Raw genomic sequence first — 22,556 nt, 5'->3', positions numbered from 1 at the left:
GGGTGGCTCAGTTGGTTAAGCGTCTGACTCTTGATTTCAGCTTGTGAGATCGAGCCCCATATCCGGCTCAGCACTGATAGTGCAGAGCCTGATTGGGATTCTCTCTTCCCCTTCTCCCCTGGTGCACTCTCCCTTTCTCTCTCAAAATAAACTTAAAAAAAAAATAGTGGGACACCTGGGTGACTCCGTCGGTTAAGCGTCCAACTCTTGATTTCATGATCTCACAGTTCATGGGTTTGAGCCCCACATCAGGCTCTGTGCTGACGGTGTAAAATATTTTTTAAATATTTTAAAAAGTTTTGGGGCGCCTGGGTGGCTCAGTCGGTTAAGCGTCCGACTTCGCTCAGGTCATGATCTCACGGTCCGTGAGTTCGAGCCCCACGTGGGGCTCTGTGCTGACAGCTCAGAGCCTGGAGCCTGCTTCAGATTCTGTGTCTCCCTCTCTGTCTGACCCTCCCCCGTTCATGCTCTGTCTCTCTCTGTCTCAAAAATAAATAAACATTTTAAAAAATAATAATTAAAAAAAATTAAAAAAAAAGTTTTAAGAAGAGTAGTTACTTCATATCAATTCTGAGAACAGTTTAAGTTTTGTTTTTGATTTTCAGAGGCATTAACAAGAAGTGGCCCAAGTTAAGTTTCGCTTATTTTACAGAACAAGCTAAATTAAGGTTTGCCTATATGACTAAACTGGTTTGCTTGCTCAGGAAATTTTCAAGTCTGGTCTCCATTTGTGTTTGATTTTAACAAGGTGAAAGCACACCATAGTTCTTAGCTCGATGCCTGACATAGAGTAAGAACTCATTTAGCCATCGTTATTTTTTTTTTTAATTTTTTAAAACTTTATTAACATTTATTTACTTTTGAGAGACAGAGCACAAGCGAGGGAGGGGCAGAGAGAGACGGAGACAGAATCCGAAGCAGGCTCCAGGCTCTGAGCTGTCAGTCAGCACAGAGCTCGACTTGGGGCTGGGACTTGTGAACCACGACATCATGACCTGAGTTGAAGTCTGACGTTTAACTGAGTCACCCAGGCGCCCCGTAGCCATCATTATTAACCAGTGTGCAAAGCATCTACAACATTTACTTACCCCATTTCTTTCTCCTCCTCCCTCCAAACCTTGCAGGGCCTCTACTTTGCTTCTCTTTGACCCTGAACAAACCTCCCTAACAACCTTCTGTCCCATATATCCCAGCCAGTCACTCTAAGCCTTGCGTTAGCCCTCATCTCTTTGATCTTCATTCTCATCTCTCTCCCTTTCCTTCTTTCTCATTTTCTTCCTGACCCTTTTCCTCTCTCTGTCCCAGACTCTTTGCTTTACTTCTTGGAGTCTTAAGGCTCAGGTTTGCTGTATGGCTAGAGACAAATGAACAAGTCATTTAACTGCTGGGTCTCGGTTTTCACATCTGAAAAATGGGAACAATAATATCTACTTTACAGGATTGCTCTGTGGAGTAGATAATAAAATGTAAGTGCTATGTAAATTGTACAGGGCCTTACAAAGGTCAGATACTGGCACCTCTCATTTCTATTCCCTTTCATTCTACTCTCTTTCAAGTCCCAGCCCCTTTGTGGAACTAAAACTTCTTCCGATGGAAAATTAGGACATAACTCCAATCGGAGTGCAGATTTTCTGGTTCTTCCCGCCTTCCCCGCCTAAACGAACCAATCAGAGCTACAGGAGAGTGTCTCACGCTTCACTTAGAGACCACCCCCTACAATGGAGCTTGCGCTTTTCTCCGTCTCTGCAGCCGTTCTGTTTTCGCTTCACATACCAGCTTCTCCGCCTTGGAAGTGGGGTCCTTCTTCTTTGTCTCAACTCCCCAAATCTTGCCATAGCAAGGGTTGAACGGCGAGGACCGGAAGTGTGCGCAGCAGCGGCGGGTCCCCAGGCATCGACACCGGAAGTAGCAAGTGCTGCTGAATTGCGCGCGCTGCGCTATGGCGGCGATCCCCCCAGACTCCTGGCAGCCGCCCAATGTGTACTTGGAGACCAGGTGAGAGGGGTCGGGCCTCGGGGCTGGGCTGGCGGTGGCGAAGCGGACCCCCGGCTTTGCCGCGGGGCTGGGTTCCGGGTACGCTCCCCCGGGAGGCCGGCCTCCACGTGGAGAAGCGTAGAGCGGCGGCCGTAAGGGCAGCTTGAGCGCTGAGTGGGGACCGCCACCTCCCGCGTCCGAGCTCCACACTGGGTCTCCCTGAGACCTCAGCGACAGCGGCCTGGTTGCCCTCCTCCCACCCGGTGGTTCATTCATTCATTCATTCATTCAACTAGCGTGTGTTGAGGTTACAAGCCAGCGACGTTGGATCTGGAATCAGGTTAGAGGTGCCTATGGGGCGCCTGGGTGGCTCAGTCGGTTGAGTGTCGGACTTCGGCTCAGGTCATGATCTCACAGTTCTTGCGTTCGAGCCCCGCATCAGGCTCTGTGCTGACAGCGCAGAGCCTGTAACCTACTTCAGAATCTGTGTCTCCCTCTCTCTCTGCCCCTCTGCGTGTGTGCACTCTCTCTCAAAAATAAATAAACATTTAAAAAAAAAAAAGTGCCTAAGACACACACCAGTTTTGAATTTCAGAGTTGCGGTCATCTAGGTGGGGCTTGTTTATACAGCTGTTATAGTAACTACTAATGTTGTAAGCAGTTTAGTTGCATTAAACTATTAGAAAGGCACAGGAAGAGGCACATTTCCCCCAGTATCAAAGAGTGCTATAACTGAGCACTAACTAGCGAGTGCCATGCCCCTGACATATAGCATCTCATATAGTTTAATCCACTTAATACCCACATGGGTATTATTCCACCTTCTCTCCAGTTTTAGCAGGAGAAATGCCAGAATTTACAGATGAAATGATTTGACCAGACTCATACAGCAAGTAAGTCGGGAAACCTCATTTGGAGCCTGGTCCGGCTGCCTCACATGCTAGGTTCTTTAGCTCCATTCATTCCACTGCCTCTTTGGAAAAAGTCCAAAGTGATCTTAAGAAGGTAGTACGAATAACCTAAGTAACTTCTTATTTCTACAACACTGTAAAATTAAAGCATGGTAGCCTGACATTCAAGATTATTATTTTTTTCATCTGGCCTTTGCCTTCCCTCTCTGGCTGCATCTTCTGCCATTCCCACATCAGTAGCCAAGGACCAGTTACTTTTTTTCTATTTTCTGCGCTTGCTCGTGCTGTTTCCCCCCGGAGCACGGTTCTCAGATGCTGCTTTTGCTCCCTGGTCATCTTCCCCGCCACCAAAATCCTACTTCAGGCCCCAACTTGAAAGCAATTTCTGAATTCACCTGTTCACGTTTTTTTAAGTTACAAAATAAATCAAAATTTAAATCCAAGCAGTGTAAAAGTAGATAGAGTAAGTGAAAGCCACCTCTTCCTGTAAAAACAGTAAATAGTTTGTTGGATGGCCTTCCACATCTTTCTCTGCGAACATCTAAACATCTCTTTTGTGTTGTTTCTTTTATCTTTTTGTTGTTGTTTTCTTATTTTGAAAGAAGGAGACAGCAAGTGAGGGAGGGACAGAGAGAGGGAGAGACAGAATCCCAAGCAGGCTCTGTGCTGTCAGCGTAGAACCTGACGTGGGGCTTGAACTCACAGACTGAGATCATGACCTGAGCCAAGATCAGGAGTCAGAGGCTTAACCGACTGAGCCAGATGCCCGTCTCTTTTATGTTGTTTCTTAAAAACAAAATCATGTGATCATACTGTATATATGTTGTATATATGTTTTTTTCTGTAATTTGCTTCTGTTTCACTTGCTAATACAGCTGCCCATAGTGTGGATATTTTGTATTTTAGTCACTTCTTTGAAGGACACTTAAGTTGCCTCTTGTTTTTTGTTATGACAAATACTGGCATGAATATCCTTCCACATACCGTGTCCTTTAGCAGCACGTTTGTGAGTTTTGTTATAGAATACTTAGAAGTTGAAATTGCTCTCAAAAGGTATGTTGATTTCATAACTGTATAGGTATTTCCCGATTGCCATTCCAAAAAGTTATTCCCTGTATTTAAAAAATATGCACCAGAATATAAGCTCCATGAGGGAAAAAACCGCCTAGAACCATGCCTTGCACAGAGTAGGTGTCGATCCCTGGTGAATTGTTAGTAGGGGATGAATTGCTGGTAGAAAGGCTTTTTTTAGAGAGCTATGTTCTAGCATATACCACATATATATATTTATAGAGTGCTTATGCTGTGCTTGGCACTGGCTATCCAAACTATACATAGTTGCCTCAATTTTCACATTCTTGGAGCTTAAGATCTAGGTGAGTGATGGAGTAGAGGAGAGGGGAAGGCACCTAAGTCTTTTACTTTTTTCTTGAGCAGTACCTGGGGGGCGGGGGGAGGTAGAGGGGAAGGGCTCATCCCATTTGATAGGTATAGAGATGTGAAGTAATCAGGTTTTGCATTTGTTGCACCCTCTCTTAAATACACACAAACTGTACCTTTTTTTCCCATTAAAATTTTTATGAATAGGTAATTATTTACATGGTTCAAAAATACAAAAGTTTAAAAAAAAATACTCATTAAAAACCATCCTGTTTCCCATTTGTCAAGTTTCTACTCCTACCCAGAAACTTATGCATGTTTAAATAAATACAAATTCCTGATATAATAATACCTTCTTTTTAAAAAATGACAAATTAAGTATTAAGTGAAATTTTTTTCCAAATTGAGGGTTGGTTATACTGGTTTCCCATGATCAGTGACTTTTTTTTTTTTTTTTAATATATAAGGCTAGTTTGAATTTTTAGTTGTCCACAGTTATTTTGTTTACAAAAAGTACCAGAAGTTCCTATGTGTTTTACTCAAAGAAGATACCTGTGTTTTTATTATTTACATTGTGATGTTTTCCTTTGCTGAGCATGAGATCTGATGTTTATTACAATTTCATGACTTACATAAGTTTGAAAATAAAGAGTCCTGGATCAGTCCCATAATATTCCTGTTTGCTGTGACCTTGTTCTTGACTAGAACTCTGCTGTCCTCCCCCTCCTGCAGCATGGGAATCATTGTGCTGGAGTTGTACTGGAAGCATGCTCCAAAGACCTGTAAGAATTTTGCAGAGTTGGCACGTCGAGGTTACTACAATGGCACCAAATTCCACAGAATCATCAAAGACTTCATGATCCAGGGAGGTGACCCAACGGGGACAGGTATAGTTAAGCCGACGTTAGTTGTTTGTTTTTTTAATTTTAGAGCAAGCAGGGGAGAGGGGCAGAGGGAGAGAGAGAATCTTTTTTTTCTTTTTTAATGTTTATTTATTTTTGAGAGAGAGAAAGAGACAGAGTGTGAGCAGGGGAGGCTCGGGGACAGAGAGATACATAATCCAAAGCAGGCTCCAGGCCCCTAACTGTCAGCACAGAGCCCGACGCGGGGCTTGAACTCACAAACCGTGCGATCATGACCTGAGCTAAAGGTGGATGCTCAACTGAGCCACCCAGGTGACTGAGAGAGATTCTTAAGTAGGCTCCATGCTCAGTGTGGAGCCCAATGTGGGACTCGATCCCACGACCCTGGGGATCCTGTGACCCTCAGGGATCATGACCTGAGCTGAAATCAAGAGTCCGACACTCAACTGACTGAGCCACCCAGGCGCCCCAAGCCAACATTAGTTGAATTCAGTGAAATAGGGCAGGCTGAGAGAGGAGCATGTGTGGAGGGAAAAATCAAGAATTTGGTTTTGGTTTTAGACATTACATTTGAAATAGTTGTCAGGTCTTCATTTAGAGGTGTTGAATAAGTGAAGGGATAGGAGTATGGAGTTCATGGAGAGATCTGGGATGGAGGTATGAATTTGGGAGTTACTGTCATTTAGATGGGATTTATTAGTGAAATTGGTGCATGCTAACGTGAGTTTCAAGGCCCCTTGCTTCTCAGTCTGCATTTTCTCTCTGCTAATTTCTGTTCCTGCTTTTTTTGCCTTTAAATAAGTTCGATAATCTTTGTGCCAGTCTTTTCTTAATCTTGTTCTTCTTTGTCATTTTCAGTTGTTCTCTATCTATCCTTTATAACCAGAGGTATTCAATGTTTTTAATGTATATGGACACATTTAAAAATACAGAAGATATAGGAAACTAGACAAAAGAACACGAAGATCATTTATACATATACTTCTTAAAGATTTCTTTTTTTCTTTTTTCAAGTTTATTTATTTATTTTGAGAGAGCACAGGTGAGAGAGCACAGGAGAGGCAGAGAGAGATGGAGAGAGAATCCTAGGCAGGTTCCCCACTGTTACTGCAGAGCCTGATGTGGGGCTTGAACTCACGAACCATGAGATCAAGACTTGAACTGAAACCAAGAGTCAGATGCTTAACTGACAGAACCAGCCAGGTGCCCCCTTCCTAAAGATTTCTAGCCACTATTAATTATTCCCACAATATCCACTTCTCAGAAACAATTGATGTTAACTGTTGGTGGACATTATTCTAGAAATCTTTCTTTTCAGATACCTAGTTAAAAGGATGGATGAATGGATGGATCACTAGCTAAATAGAGATGATTTCAAGACAATAGACTATGTCATGCATGTTATTGTTTTTAAAACAAAAAAAACCATTTAATTTTGTATATACTTAACAAAAATTGATTTCCTGTTATGAAAGGTGAGGCAGTCAGTACTTAAATTTCTACCCATTCCTGTTGTTTAGAAAAAAACTCAGTTTTGCCTGCATTCTGTGATGGGAAAAACCTAGTTCTTTCCTCCTGTGTTTTTCTCCTGCATGTCTCCCTTACTGCTAACACAGATCACTTCACTTCTGACACAAATGTATTTAGGTTTATCACCCCCCCCCCCCGCCTCGCCCGACAAGCAATTCTATGACACCAAGTGAGTGTCTTAGATTAACTCAGTTCCCACAAGTTAAGGCCCAGTCCCCACAAGATTGCCCCTCTTCCCCTGGCTCCCCTTTAGTCACAAGCCTAGGTTCCAATAACCCCCTCCTTGGGGTCCCTTAATTTGCCAGAGCAGCTCACAGAACTCATGAAGACGTTTACCAGTTTATTAAAGGACATGATGAAGGATACAGATGAACAGCCAGATGAAGAGATGGACAGGGTGAGGTCTGGGAGGGTCCCCAGGGCAGGAGCTTCTGTTCCTGTGGAATTAGGGTACGTCACCATCCAGGGATGTGTTTGCCCACCTGGAATCTCTCTGAACCCTATAGTATTGGGATTTTATGGAGGCTTCTTCATGTAGACATGACCAATCATTATCTCCACTTCAGCCCCTCTCCCTTCTCTGAAGAAGCAGGGGTAGGGGGATGGGAGGCTGAAAATTCCATGCTTCTAGTCATGGCTTGGTCTTTCTGGGGACCAGTCACCATCCAGGAGTCCACCTGCCTCATTAGAACAAAAGATGCTCGTAATGCTCTTATCACTTAGGAATTTCAAAGGGTTTTAAAAGCCCAATTTCAAGGACAGGTCAAAGACCAAATGTTAGAACAAGAGCTGCCCCTAATATTTTTATCATGTAGGAAATTACAAGAGTTTTAGGAGCTCTGTGCCTGGAACTGGGGACAGAGATATATACACATCTATATCTCTTCTGTTACCTCACACCTACACTCCTCCCTCCCTTGCTCTCAATTTTTGTCATTAGTTTTTTTTTCATCAGGGCACATTTTCCATTCAGTGCCTGATTCCCTCAGCTACAGTATGGGTTCTCCATTTCAGAGGGTTCAGTGTTTACTCCTAGGCTTTTCTGTTCACAAGGGCTAGAGGGCAGAATTTCCTGCTGAGTGGTTTGTATTGCAGGCGCCTGGAGGGTGTTACATTTTTTTAAACTCCATCATGTTAGAATTTGAAAAAGACCGTGACTGGGTATTCTGTTTTTGGGCCACGCTCATTCCCTCAGATTTTTTTAGACAGGTCTGTTCTGTTGACTTCTGGTTGTAAACATGGCTTTGGAGAATATGGAGGCCAGATTTACTCCTTCCTTCAGCTCTGGAGAAGTGTTTTGATTTGTATTTGTGAATATTTTCTCTGTCACTTGCTCTGATTTCCTAGTTCCGGAAACTAGTTATTCTTTGTTTTATGACCTTTGCTTTTCACATATGTTACATTACTTTTATTTTTAAATTTTTATATGTTTATTTAGTTATTAAGAATCTTTTTTTTTTTTAATGTTTATTCATTTTTGAGAGGGGGAGATAGGGAGGGGGACAGAGGATCCAAAGCAGCCTCTGCGCTGACAGCAGTGAGCCCAGTGTGGGGCTCAAACTCATGAACTGTGAGATCAGGACCTGAGCTGAAGTCAGATGCTCAACTGAATAGGCCACCCAGGCTCCCCTATTTATTTTGAGAGAGCGAGAGCGTGAGCACATGGGAGCATGCGTGCAGGGGAGGGGCAGAGAGAGGGAGAGAGAGAATCTCAAGCAGGCTCCACACTTAGCGCGGAGCCAGAAGCGAGGCTCAATCCCATGACTGTGAGATTATGACCTGAGCTGAAATCAAGAGTCAGATCCTTAACCGATTGAGCCACCCAGGCGCCCCTATTAGATTTCTTTTGAGTGTGTGAGATGATGTCTTTCTGTTTTGTCTTGCATCCACTGAGATAATCTTAGACCTTTACTCTGTGCCTTATTCAACTTGTGGTCATGTCTGTTCTGTCCTTTACTGCTCTGATTGATTTATTAGCACTGTATTGGTGTTATTGGGCTCTCAATCTGTTTCCATAGCTCTGCAGTCATTTCACTTATTTTGTTGATTTATTATCTTGTCTTTGAGCTTTTGTTTTATTGGATTCTTATTTCTATTGAAGCATCTGTAGCTTGAGACAGCTGCGGAGAAGCCCTTGGACTATGTTTTCTCCCAGACTGAGTTCCTGAGGTGTTTTTTCTCTCTCTTTTTTTTTAAATTTTTTTTTTTAAGTGTTTATTTAATTTTTGAGAGAGAGAGAGACAGCGTGTGAATGGGGGAGAGGCAGAGAGAGGGAGACACAGAATCTGAAGCAGACTCCAGGCTTCGAGCTGTCAGTATAGAGCCCGACACGGGGCTCAAACTCACAAACTGTGAGATCATGACCTGAGCCGAAGTCTGACGCCCAACCGACTGAGCCACCCAGGCGCCCCATGAGGTGTTTTTTTCTCTTACAACCCTTCCTTTCTTTCTCTCCTTCCATTTGTTGTACTACGTTTGCATAGTTTCTGTGCCACTTCTTTTCATCTTATCTATGCTTAATGTATGTCGGCACTGATGCTATTTGTACTTTTTATTTGTTCAGATACAGTACAAGTGGATCCTCTTTGTCATTGTCCTTCCCATTCCAGATGCTAGGTTGCTTTCTCTCCATTCTATTCTGGCCTGATGAGGTAGTGGGAGAGCTAATGCTGAGTGAGCACCTTACATGAGGGCCAGCCTCTGTTCTGTTTCCCCAGCCTCTAGTAAAGCCCTCTCCCTGCAGACCTCTCCCCCAACCCTGGACTCTGGGTAGTCCCCTGAGAACAGCTGTAGTGGAGGAGAAGGATCCTCCTGCCCTTTTTCATTCATAGCTGGGTCTCCATAACAGGAGAAATTGATAGAAAAGCATACAGATTTGTTTGTTCTAAGTTTTGATGACACCGGAGCCTTGATAAAGAATTGAAGACCCATGGGCTCAGTTGGTTGAGTGTTTGGCTTGATTATTTCGGCTCAGGTCATGACCTCAGGGTCATGGGATTGAGCCCTACATTGGGTTCCATGCTGAACATGGAGCCTGCTTAAGATTCTCTCTCTCCTGGGGAGCCTGAGTGGCTCAGTCAGTTAAGCTTCCGACTTCGGCTCAGGTCGTGATCTCACGGTTCATGGGTTCGAACCCCGCATCAGGCTATGTGCTGACAGCTCAGCTCCTGGAGCCTGCTTCAGATTCTGTGTCTCCCTCTCTCTCTGCCTTTCCCCTGTTCATGCTCTCTGTCTGTCTCTCAAAAATAAATAAATGAAAAAAAAAAAAAGATTCTCTCCCTCCTTCTCCACCTCCCTCCCTCCCTTTGCCCCTCTCCCCTGCTTGTGCTCGCTCTCACTTTCTCTAAAAAAAAATGACCTGAAGAAACGGTTATACTTGAGTGTTTTTGTGCTAGGTTTGACAGTGTTGTGCTAGGGTGGTTTCATTGTTTGAGTGTTCTGTGCTTAGAGTGGAAACTTGTGAGAAAACATGCTAGGACGAAAGGGGTCTGAACTGAATGTAGTAAACATCAAGGCTTGTTCGTTCAGCTTCCTCTTGGGGTCCTTCTGTCTTAGAAGTGGGATGTTCTTTTCCCCAGGTATAGTGAGGGCACCTTTCACATGAGGGTCTTAGGACCTACTCCAAGGGAACGTCACAGTGTCCTTCTTGTACCTGATGTCTCTCAGATTCCTTCAATTTGAAATATTCAGTGTGCCCAAGTGCCATATTTTGGGGTAGCTTGTCCTGAACCCCAGCATGGCCCGGTGCCCCCCCCGCTCCCCCAAGGCGGCCGTGGCTGGTGGCCTGCCATGCCGCTGCTGAGCCCCTGTGGTATGCACAGGCTTCTGTCTTCAGGGACTTCTCTTCAGTTTTTTCAGGGTTGCTCACCCACTTCTTCTGTTGGCTTCTCAAAATTGGAGGCTATTTGTAAGAATTCTCTGGGTTCCACACTCTCTTTCCTGCTTACTACTTTTAGGGAGTACAGGCAGAAGAATCTCTCTTTCCTTGGCTTACTCTTCTCAGCATTTTTGTACTGAGTTTCTTTCCTTTTTCTTTGGTTGATGCTGGTGAATTTGGGGCTTGGAAAAAAGTGGAATTTTTTTTGTCTGTTTCATCAGGTATGGAGGGAGTCTAAGCCTGCCTCACTCCTCTTTCTTTATCTGAAAGTGTCCTGTCAGCACTTTGCTGTACTTTCCTGTCTTCTTCCTCTCTCTTGTTACGAGATAAAATTTTAATTCATAACGCCAGTGAACTGAGAGAGTCCATGATAAATGTACAAGAATTGGAAGTGACTCAGATGTGAGTTGTTCATGTCAGAGCTTCCCTATATTTCTGTAATTGCTTTGCAATCCTTCATAATGTCACATTTCCATGATGCAATTTTAATGAAATGGAATCACTCAAAAGATTTCCAAGTAATTGCCTCCAGCCTCAAGTGTAATGAATGATTGAGCTGGTAGGTCTGTGGTAGAAGGCAAACAAGGTGAGGCCCTCCTGGGTCACTAATATGAACTGCTAGCTGATTAGGCGACATGTTTTTTGCTAAATATCTCAGGTGAACAGCATGACGCATCCTGGGCTCTTCAGCAAGTCGATGTACTATTTCTGTTCCTCCCTGTTCCTTGGTCTGGCTACTCTGGAACTAACTATCCTTTCCACAGTCTTTCTTAAGCACCTTTGCCAGGTGTTTTCTCAATTCAGATACCTTTGAATTCCTGCTGCGTTTATTTATTAAGTTTTATTCATTTATTTTGAGAGAGAGAGCATAAGTTGGGGAGGGGCAGGGAGAGAGGGAGAGAGAGAATCCCAAGCAAGCTCTGCATCGTCAGTGCAGAGTCCGATGCGGGGCTCGAACCCACGATCGGTGAGATCATGGCCTGAGCTGAACTCAAGAGTCGGACGTTTAACCCACCGAGCCACCCCGGCACCCCACTTGCATCATTTTAAACTATTTTTCCTCTTTAAAATTTCTCTTGTTGTAATAACTATGCCGGCTTTTTCCTTAGCTGTCTTTTTTATCTGCTTCTACTAACTTCTTCCCTTCCTCTCCTCCCTGTAAGACGTGGCATCCTGTCAGGCTCTTCCTCTCGCTCTTCACGCTCTGCAGTTAGCCTCGCGTGCTCACCAGCTGGCGTGATTGCGGTGATTAATTGCATGCTGATTACGCTGCACATCGCCCTCCCTCTGACTCCTCGTCTCCTCTTGGTAGCCCCAGGAACACCTGAAATTTAACTGTGGAACGGCCAGCTCATTGTTAATTGTATTCATTTGGTGAATATCTGCTCAGAGTCTGCTGGGTATCCTGTGCTGTTCCAAGGCCTGTGAAGAGACTTAAGCAGTGGAAGCCGAGGCATTTTCTTTTACTTATAGCTCTCCCTCCTCTGCCAGGAAGACAAGATGGTTCTTACAACAAACAACAATAGAGGCGTGCCTGGGCGGCTCCGTCGGTTAAGTGTCTGACTTTTGATTTTGGCTCAGGTCGCGATTCCAGGGTTGTGGGATAAAGCCTTGTGTTGGGCTCTGCGTTGAGCATGGAACCTGCTTAGGATTCTCTCTCTCCCTCTGCCCTTCCATCTGCTCTCATTCTCTCTCTCTCAATCTTAAAAAGGAAAAGAAAAGAAAAGAAACATCTATAAGGTAATATAATATGCAAATTTATGGTGGTACACTCTGGGTTATATATATGACATAGGTTGGAATAATTCATAATAAGAGAAAAAGTACAGTGGAGTGGAATTAGCATGGATGGAGGCATATTGTGAGGTGGGCCTTGAAAGAAATGTAGACTTTTAACTCTTAGGAGGACAGGGAAAGGCATTCTAGATTTAGGAAGAAGAATGAGTAGAGTAGAGGCACAAGTGACAGAGACGTGTTGAGTGTGAAGGAGAGCGCAGCACCCCAGATGTTGTGTCTCACATGCTGGACCGGCTACCTCTCCATGTCCAGGACAAATATGTACAATGTGATCTCTGAGGTCCTTGAACTGCATGTTTAGGGGACAGTTAAGGAGCTGTTAGGGACAGAGTGCACAGAGTAGTTAGAGATAGCATGGTGGATAAGATCAGACCAGTTCACAGAGACTCCCAGACAGGAGTTCAGATTTGATCTAATATTATTCTGGAACTATTTTGGGACTCTTGAGTCTGGGATAAGAAAAGTAAGTGAGGAAATTTAATTCAGCCATGGTAGATGGCAAGGTCATGGAGTGTGGGATGAACAGGGTCGTAGAGCCTGGTGGGCTTGGGGTTGAATCTTGGCTTCACTTGAACTTACTAAATGTAGACGAGTTGTGTAAGCTTGTTGAGTCGTCTTATCTATACATGCAGAGTGTGGTTGTGTTCACCTCATGGAGTTGTTGTGAGTCATAAATGAGCCGATGTTTGTAAAATGGTGAGTACAGTCTTGACCCAAAATAGGAGCTTTAAAAAATGTTATTCTTTATTTTGATTGTTAACTTACTTAACAAACATCTTTTGGACCTCCTGCCATATTCCAGGCATGTTCTACGAGCTGGGGATACAATAGTAAATTAAGGAAGCCCTGGTGAAGTTCTCATTCTAGTGGGAGAGACAGTGAACAACTAAGTACAAAATACACTATCACCATCATGACAAATGATGTGCAGAAAATGCTGTAGTAAGGGGGTAGAGCAGGAATTCTCAGCCTTGGCACTGTTGACGTTTGGGGCTGGATAATTCTTTGCTTAGAGGACTGTCTGTGCATTGTAGGCTCTTCAGCTGCATCTCTGACCTCTCCCTGCTAGAAGCTAGTAGACCCTTCAGTGTGACAACCAAAAATGTCTCTACACATTGTCTGATGTCCCTAATGGGGAAATTCACCCTCAGTTGAGAACCACAGGAGTCACGGAGGTGTTATTTTGGATAGCGGGATTAGGGAAGACCTCATTGGTAAGATGCATTTGAGCAGAGCTCTGAATGAAGTGAAGTAGTGAGCCTGAGACTGTCAGGGGCAAGGACACCACAGAGGGAATAGCGATCAGAGGCCTTAGACCAGAGGATGCTTGGCAAGAAATAGCACAGACCAAGTGGCTAGGTCAGGTGAGTGGGGGGAAGAGTGACAGAAGATGACTTTGGAAGGTAGCAGGACACCAGGTCATGGAGTCTCATAAGTGGTGAAGACTTTGGATTTTGTCCTAAGCGTGATGAAATGTCACCAGAGGATTTGGAGCAGAGGACTGCCATGATGAGGCTTGTTTTAAAAGGGTCCCCCTGACTTCCATGTGGAGAACCAGCTGGCTTGGAAAAGAGGAGACAAGGCTAGAAGCAAGGAGACCAATTGGAAGCTTGTGACGTTTATCAAAGCTAGAGTTTTTTGTATTTGGCCTAGGGTGATAGTGGTTCTGTCGGTTCTGATCCTCTGGGAAGCAGATGCTAAGACAGAGTTAGACATTCAAGAGCTTGATTGGAGTAACGCCTGTGAAAGTTAAAGGGGCAAGAGAGCAGTGGTTGGAAGGGGAGGTCTTCACACATCAGTGCAGGTCTAACATATAAAAAAGGACAGGGGGCAGAGGAGAAGGAGCCAGTAGGGGAAGGGGAGGAGTCACCACCAGTAAGGTGGGATTTTTAGAAGGGTGACATCAACTGTCAGATGCTGCTCACAGAGCAAGCAAGGTGAGGCCTGAGGATTGGCCATTGGATTTAATGACGTGATGGTCACTGATGACCTTGGCAAGAGCCATTGTAATGGAGCGGTCAGGGCACAAGTCTTATTGGAGCGCATTTAGAGGCAGGAGAGGAAGCCAAGACACCAAGTGTTGCCAGCTTTTTTGAGGAGTTTTTCTGTGAAGGGGCGCAGAGGAATAGGGATACTTGGAGCGTTATGTTTAATTTTTAAGACCTTTTTTTTCCTTTTTTTCTTTTTTCTTTTTCTTTTTCTTTTTTTTTTTTTTCTTTTTTTTTTTTTGCTGATAGGCCTGGTCTACTAGAAAGAAAAAAATGGTACAGCAGAGGGAGGAATTGTAGTTGCAAAGTTCCATAACGGTGAATGGGCTCGATTAGGTACATGGTGGTGGGATAGTCACAAGAACGGTTTATTAATGAGGGAAGAAGGAAGGGAAATGGGTGGAGATGTGGGAAGGGGAGTGGATTTGGTGGTGAGAGCACGTGAAAGTTCTCTGCCTTTTTTGTCATTGAAATAAGCAGAGTTACACTCAGAGCAAGGAGCAGTGAGGGAGTGGTGGAGGTTTGCCGATTGAGGAACTGCAAAAACCCATGCAGTCTGACTCCTAAGGTGAAGTATTAATCACTACCTACAGTTGCCTCTCACCGGAAAATGCCCAGGTTGTCTCCGTTAAAGATAGCTCAGGGGCGCCTGGGTGGCTCAGTCAGTTAAGCGTCCAACTTCGGCTCAGGTCATGATCTCACAGTCTGTGAGTTCGAGCCCCGCATCAGGCTCTGTGCTGACAGCTCAGAGTCTGGAGCCTGCTTCGGATTCTATGTCTCCCTCTCTCTCTGCCCCTCCCCTGCTCGTGCTCTGTCTCTCTGTGTCTCAAAATAAATAAAAACATTAAAAAAAAAAAAAAAGATAGCTCATCATCGCTGATAATACAGTGTTTGCTCCATGCTTTACACTGCGTGGTTTCTGTGCACGATCTTACTTAGTTCCTGTAACAGTCCTACGAGACAGATGTACTTCTACTATTCCATTTTTCAGACAAGGAAACTGAGGCTTTGAGAGGGTAAATATCTTCCTTAAGGCTACACGGCCAGTTGGTGGTGGAGTTGGAATGGAAATCTGGATCTCTCTGGCCCCAGAGGCAAGTGAGGAAGACAGGACTCCTAAGACCCTCAAAGCTTCTTGGAGAGACGTAGCATTGTTTCCCACGTTAGATCTGGTATCTGGCATTTGCCCTGGTAATCCAACAGCAGCAGCAGCTCCACCTGTTAGTTCCCTCTTTGGAAGACTCTGTTACTAACAGCGATTGTATCAATTTGGAATGCTTTTGGCTGCACATAACAGAAAACTCAACTGCACCGGCTTAAACAAAGAGAGCTTTTGTTTTTCTCGCATAAGAAAATGTCTGAAGGTAAGCAGTTGTAGGCCTTGGTTCAGCTGCCCAACAGAGTTGTCAGGGACCCAAACTTACTATATCTTTCCATTCCATCATTGTTAGTGTATTGGCCTTGGATCTCAGACTTGTCTTATGGCTGCAAGATGGCTGCTGCTGCTCCTGACATCACCTCTGCTTTCAAAAAAGGGAGATGGGGAAAGAGCTATGGGTGAAAGACAAAGGAGCGTGTTTTTCCGTTTTTATCAGGAAAGTTCTAGCTTTCCCAGAAATTCTACTCAGCAGGCTTCTGTTTGTAAGTCCGAACCAGATCATCTGACTACCCCTAGCTGCAAAAGGCACTGGTCAGTACCTGCCTCTCTTGTCCCTGAGGTTGAACTAGGCCATGGAGAAGGGGTTAGAGAAAGAGTTAGAAATGCTCAGAGAACAGCTAACCTGCTGTTAGATGCTCTCTTGCCAGAAAAGAGGTTTTGATGGGTTTGGTCAGTCGCCTTCTGGTGTCAGGTGCCCCAGGCAGAGCTTTCACGTAGGGCCTCTTCATGGGTCACCTGTACTGCTTTGGGACTGGTCCCAAAAGGGGCTGTGGCATGGGAACGATGGGGTAAGCACCAAGTATGGTCATCTTTGAAACCACCGTGTCTTAGATGCCGCTCCAGTTCATCGTGGGAGTTTTCTGCCAGGCAGTGAGCAAGAAGAGACATCGGAGGGGTCTTGGGGAGAAGGAAATATTTTTTTAAAGCAGAAGATCATAAAGAAAAAGATTGAGGGATTTCAACTGCGAAAAATTCTGTGCAGCAGAAGACCCCATTAAAAGAGTGATAAAATTTCGTCCACCGGAAGAAAGTATTTGCAAAAGCATTAACTGACCAAGGATTAGTATCCAAAATATTAATCCTAATAATATACAAATCATATATGTATATATATGAATTATATATATTATATATATGAATTATATACATATTTTTATATATATGAATGTCAAACCACTTAGTAGATAAGTGGCTGTTCACAGAGGAGGAAAGCTAAATAGCCAGTAATTGTGGCGTTATGCACACCTTCAAGGAAATGCAGATTAAACCCCAAGAGATCAGACACCTCTCAGACTGAGGAATGTTAGAAAGTCTGCCTAAAGCACCTAGAGCAGTAAGAGTGAGCACTGTGGGTGGGAGTGCACATTGGGGCCACTTCTGGCAAGCTGTTGGAAGAAATCTGGTAATGGTAATGGAAATCTGGTAATACTCAAAACCGTGACCCTGCCTGCCCATGAGGTGTTGTCCCTAAGAGCTCCCGCACTTGTCTGAGAGAGGCGTAAGAATGATTACTGCAGCATGGTTTACAACAGCAGAAACAGGAGAAGGATCCCAGACACCCATCGACATGAGGAAAGGTAAGATTGGTGTTACAATCGCACAGTTGGAACGAATACTACAGAGAGCCGCATGGAACAAAATGGATAAATATGGCGAACAAAGAAAAGCTAATTGCAGAAGAATACATAGAGTATAATACCATTTATATAAACCGAAAAATATGCACAGCAGCAATGCATTTTTTTAGGGTGCATACTTAGGTAGTAAAAAGGAGAAAGCACGGAAGGGACAGACTCCTGGCCAGCATAATGGCTACCTGAGAGGAAAACGTGATTCTTTGAAGTAGTTGTTAGCTGGCGGGGAGGTGGGTGCAGAGGGCAGGGAGTGTGTGTGCATGGTGTCTTTGACTGGATTGACCACACTCTTCCTGAGCGAGGGTGCAGTTTGTCTCATTATTCCTTGTCTCTTTTGTACATCTGAGATATTAAATACCTTGAATAAATGTTGAAGAGAAGGGACAGAAGAGTAAAAGAGCGTCCAGAATACAGAGTTTACAAAACAGATCAGTGCCTGTCGCCATTGTATCTGTACTAGACTCGGCACACAGCAAAGTTTTGACTGCAAAGCTTCCAGATTGTCAGCTTTATAAGTGATCGTTGGCATCTGGGTACCCTGCTCTGCACTGGAAAACTCTTTAATCGTGGCTGTCCCCCTACCGTCTCTCCCCTATTCCACATGCCCAAAGGAATGTTTTGATTGGAATTCTTTGTCTTTCTGACATTTTGTTGCAAACCCTACTGGGTTGAATTAGATTATGAAAAGATAACATATTGTGTGTAAATGGTGCTGTGGAGCCCCACACTAGTTGCAACTGGTCAGACTATGCCTGGTGAGTACAGAGGGCCCCCCGTGCTCTTTCCTCTCCTCTCCTTCTAATGACTTAACCCCCGGGCTTCATGTGTGACTCTTGACTGGCCCATCCCTTAACCCTCTTGTTCTTGGTGCCATTTATGTGATGGCTTTCGGTTCCTAGAGGGCAGGGGCCCTGAGGTTTCATCCTAGAAGCCCCCGGCTTGCAGGGATCCCACTTCCAAGGCCCAGCCTGCGACGAACAGCCCGCTACTGAACTTCGCCCTCTGTTTGCTCACTCAAGCCCTGGATTTAGGGCTTGACCACAGTTTGTGCCCATGGCCCTCTCTTTCATAGTCAGCCCTAGCACTAACCACCCCCTCTGCCCCCAGCCTCAGGTAGGAACCTTGACTCTGTAGTCTGAGATAATATATTGGTTACATGATTGCTCTTGAGAAGTAAACTGACAGGTTGGAATTTTTGGAACACATTTTTATAAAGTTTGGTATTTGGGTACTTTCCCAGAAGCATAGGTAGCCTGGGCCGGGTGGGAGGTTTCCCTGAGTCTGTTAGGATTCACTCCCATTCTTCTTTGCGTGAGAGGTGTTTTCTTCCAGCACCGGGGGCTATGGCAGGCTGTCTGTGGTGGAACATTCTAAGTACTGCAAGGGATTTTCACCATGGAAACACCTTAGCTGGCCCCTGGGGCCTGGGAGGAACATGGTGCGTTAACATCCTACTTTCATCGCAGGCTGTAAGAGGAGGTGAGCTCCCTGTGTCTGGGCTGTTTTCTGGCTGCCAGGCAAGCAGAGTAAGCTGATGAACCCAATGTTCACTTTGTTCCAGGCTGTTTTGTCTTCGTTGGTCAACTTGGAGAAACCAGAGTAATTCAGCAAGTCATATTTTTTTGCTAAATAGTTGATTAGGCGAGTTGCCTCCTATTAGGACATTTTTTTTCCTTTGGGAACACCATATTTATTGTATCATTTTGCTCTAAGAACAGAACCTGGGTGCCAGCGCCACACTCTCGTGGACATAATATAAATGGCGTAAGGTGGTGATGTTGCTAGCAAAGCGTTCCTAATCTCACGTCTCTTCATAATCTCCTTAGTGATGCACGACTTCTCCTCTCCACGGACTCTGCCTGCTGTGATATTCCTTTCTGCCACATTGCCACTTTCCACTCTGTTTTCCTTAAGCTGGAGATCTTTGACTTAAATGAATGTTACTTTCCTTCATCTAGGTTCAGGACGGCGAGTAGCTCTTTAAGTCTTGTGCCATCTCTGGTCCATTAAACACGGCTGCCTACAGTTCTGAGTTGGTAGGCCACAGAGGCCCGTCGAAGCTCAGCAGGGAGGAATGTTGGTTGATCAGCAATGTCTGTGATGGGCACCGGGTTAAGGCTTGGGGCACTCCTGTCTAAAATACTCATAAAAAAGTTAAAAATTAAGAAATCTCTTAATCCATCAAATTATAAATGGTAGTTAAACTGTAGATAGTTAGGTTATAGGGGACTTTAATGTCCTATTGATAATGTTCTATGCTTTCTGCATATTTGACAGTGAACACGTATTACTTTAATAACCAGGAAAAAACACTCTTGGTGTTATTTTGAAAAGAAACCTCTTACCTGAATGAAACCAGTGATCCGAATGTGCTATGTCTGTGCTTGATCCTGCTGCTGGGCTACGTAGTTGCAGTATACTTAGCAGGGGCCAGGTGTGCTCACTGCTCTTTCCTTTTGTATACTCCGAAGAATCTTTTGACCCTGAACCATAATTCTTGCCGTGAGGTAGAGCGTGGGACTAGCTGACTGGCTTCTTATCTTCTAATCTGGCAGGTCGAGGTGGTGCATCTATCTACGGCAAGCAGTTTGAAGATGAACTTCATCCAGACTTGAAATTCACGGGTAAGTAAAGAGTCTGGCCGGACTGGGTAGGAAGAGGGAGAGGACTTTAAAAGCTTGCCCTTGGCTGTGATCCAGGGCACATGCCTGACACCGTGGCGTGGTGCCATGCCGCTGCCCAGCTACGGCGCCACAAAGAGCCGTGGTGGATTAGAGAAGATGACGCCTCTCTCAGGGTCCTGAGCAATTCACAGTGCTGGCCTGAGTGTTCTAGCCTCTAATTGTTGAATGTTGCGGTCATAAACTGGGAGTTATATTTATATACTATGTGTCTGTAGTTCTGCACTATAACTAAAGTCTGCTTTCCTCAGAGAAGGAGGAGACCTTGCTGGGATTTGGAGGGGAATCAGGAACATGGCCCAGCAGTTGGTGGGGATCATCATGGATAGAGAAGCTGGGGAGTAGGCGAAGACCAGGAAGATGAGGTTGTTGGGGTAGTGCAGTGATGGCCTTTGGTGCAAAGGCGGAGAGCCTGCCCTGAGGGCAAGATTGTTTGGGTCATGTGGTTGAGGACAGAGGCCAGAACAAAGTCTGGGATGGTGTAACACGCTCCAGGCTGGAGCTTTGGGGGTTATTCATACTCTTTCCTCCTTTTTCCCACCAGGGGCCGGAATTCTCGCAATGGCCAATGCGGGGCCAGACACCAACGGCAGCCAATTTTTTGTGACCCTAGCCCCTACCCAGTGGCTTGATGGCAAACACACCATTTTCGGCCGTGTGTGCCAGGGTATAGGAATGGTGAATCGAGTAGGAATGGTGGAAACGAACTCCCAGGACCGCCCTGTGGATGATGTGAAGATCATTAAGGCATACCCTTCTGGGTAGGCTTGCTGCTTTCTTGGGCACACTCAGGTCCTCTGAGATGGCCTCGGTGAACCAGCTTCCAGATGACCTAGAATGACACATACTTAAACTTCATTTTGGCCTTGCAAATCACAGAGCTAAGGAGACCTAGGGTCTTGGGTGAGTTAGAGATGGAAGTATATTTTTATTTTCTTTTATTTAAATAATTTTTCTAAATTTTATTTTAGAGAGAGAGAGAGCATGCTCACAAGTACGGGAGAGGGGCAGAGGGAGGGAGAGAGAGAGAATCCCAGGCAAGGTCCACACTCAGCGCAGAGCCCAACGTAGGGCTCGATACAATGAACCTGGGATTGTGACCTGAGCGAAAATCAAGATCTGGACGCTCAACCACTGAGCCACCCAGGCGCCCCGGAAGTAGATTTTAATAGGATGCTTCTTTTCTCTTCCCCCGGTGCCTCTGTTGACAGAGCACTCACAGAAATGCTCATAAGTAGTCATTCACAGGGAACTGCCTATTGCCAATGAGCCCCTCCTTGGTTGTGTCTGTTCTGATACACTTGGAACAAAATGCAGCCGGCTCTGTCATTTCGTGGTGCCTAACCAAACTTCTTCCTGCAGAGATTTATATTCTGGCCTACACCGCAGTCTTCGGTGGCTGACAGCCACAGAATTCAAAACCAAGTAGTGTCTATCAGCCTTCTTAACTCCATGCGCACCCTATTTCAGTCTCCTACATTTGTTCTTCCAGGGAATGTATGCATCTCTATATATATTTTCCCTCTCAAAACCAGAACATCAACACTGCTGTTTCTGACACTTAGACATCCCACGCAAAGCCACGTTGGATTTTTGCCAAATGAAAAATGCATCCAACAATCAAGTTTCTAAGAAGGTGTCAAGTGGGGAATGATAATGTGTAATAATCGAGAAAGGAATTTATTAAAAGCAAACAGAAACACTGACCATTTTTTCCCCAGGAAGGAGTAGAACTCTGTAGTGAGCATAAGGGTAGACTATGAATTCTCCTTAAAAAGCAGTATTGTCATGAAGGAGAGGCACCACTTAAGTTTTTTTTAACCTAGGACTAGAGAAACTGGATAAGGGATTTTACATGTTTTTTAAATCTTTCTGATTTTTTTTAATGGGGGGTGGTAACAAAGGAAGTCGCCATCTATGTAATACATAGAAACTTCCAAAATAAAGTGCCACTGATGGTTGAAATTGCTTCTGGGCTCTGATTTTAAAGACTGTATGAAGTTTTAACAGCCATTTTAACCTGTGAACCATCTCAAGTAGGATTGTAGGGCTCATCTTCAACATTTCACATTTTAGGTTTGTGGGTCTCCAGTGGACTTCTATTCAAGAGCAGGGCGGACTTTAAAAAGGCAGTATCTAAGAAAGAATTTAAGTGATATCCACTGGCATTTCTGAGTGAGGGGGAATTGTGTAGATTAGCCAGGTGGATGTGCTGAGAGACCTAAAGCATCCCTTGAACTTGCGGGAAACCCACCTTTATGTTGTTATGGACCCAGAGGTGGTATGTAGTGTGGCTTCCTTAAATTGGCAGCTCCTTGATTGAAGAGGGGATTGTAGCTTTAATCTTCTTCCTTGTCATTCCATAAATTTTGGAAATGATGGGTTACTTTAGGGAATGACCAAAAAGTTGTATTCCTCAAGCCTTCCCCACCTTCAGCCTCTTTCTCCATGCTTCTCTTTCTTTCCTCTCAACAACAAAAACGCAAAACCCAACAACAAACTATGTAAATGACTTTATTAACTTTTCAGAGATGGTGTTGGGCAAAGTACTGTTCTAGACTCTGGGGAAGTAGAAACTTCTTTTGCCCTGAACTGGGCAGACATCATTGGACCCACCTCTAAGAGCAAAGAATAAGACATCCATCCACTTACCTCCCCGAATTATAATCCTGAGAATGCCCATTTTCACCCAGGTCGTGGGAGTGGTGGAAATGTACCATCACTGCTCAGAGAAGGGAAGAAGGGCCTGAGTACAGTGCACT

General features: G+C 44.6%; 1 protein-coding gene across 2 annotated transcripts; it reads left to right on the top strand.

Moving 5' to 3' along the window:
• The first annotated feature begins 1,712 nt into the window (after positions 1 to 1,712).
• On the top strand, positions 1,713 to 20,788 carry PPIL1 (peptidylprolyl isomerase like 1). Of its 2 annotated transcripts, none has more exons than XM_007085252.3 (4): positions 1,713 to 1,995; positions 4,998 to 5,152; positions 19,669 to 19,737; positions 20,339 to 20,788. In XM_007085252.3, exons 1-4 carry the CDS (start codon positions 1,940 to 1,942, stop codon positions 20,557 to 20,559), a joined length of 501 nt encoding a protein of 166 aa, XP_007085314.1. In that variant the 5' UTR covers positions 1,713 to 1,939; the 3' UTR covers positions 20,560 to 20,788. The 2 variants fall into 2 exon arrangements, with proteins under 2 accessions (XP_007085314.1, XP_042842161.1); XM_042986227.1 differs by having other exon boundaries at positions 4,971 to 5,152.
• The last annotated feature ends 1,768 nt before the right edge of the window (positions 20,789 to 22,556 follow it).

Source organism: Panthera tigris, chromosome B2, assembly GCF_018350195.1.
Source record: "Panthera tigris isolate Pti1 chromosome B2, P.tigris_Pti1_mat1.1, whole genome shotgun sequence".
NCBI lineage: Eukaryota > Metazoa > Chordata > Mammalia > Carnivora > Felidae > Panthera > Panthera tigris.
This window is presented reverse-complemented; position numbering and strand designations above follow the sequence as displayed.

Excerpts from the sequence above, each read along its gene's own strand:
- PPIL1 (XM_042986227.1), top strand. The coding sequence starts at position 1,940 with ATGGCGGCGATCCCCCCAGACTCCTGGCAGCCGCCCAATGTGTACTTG. Across the intron at positions 1,996-4,970 it reads AATGTGTACTTGGAGACCAG|AACTCTGCTGTCCTCCCCCT; the intron begins GTGAGAGGGGTC and ends GTTCTTGACTAG. Across the intron at positions 5,153-19,668 it reads AGGTGACCCAACGGGGACAG|GTCGAGGTGGTGCATCTATC; the intron begins GTATAGTTAAGC and ends CTAATCTGGCAG.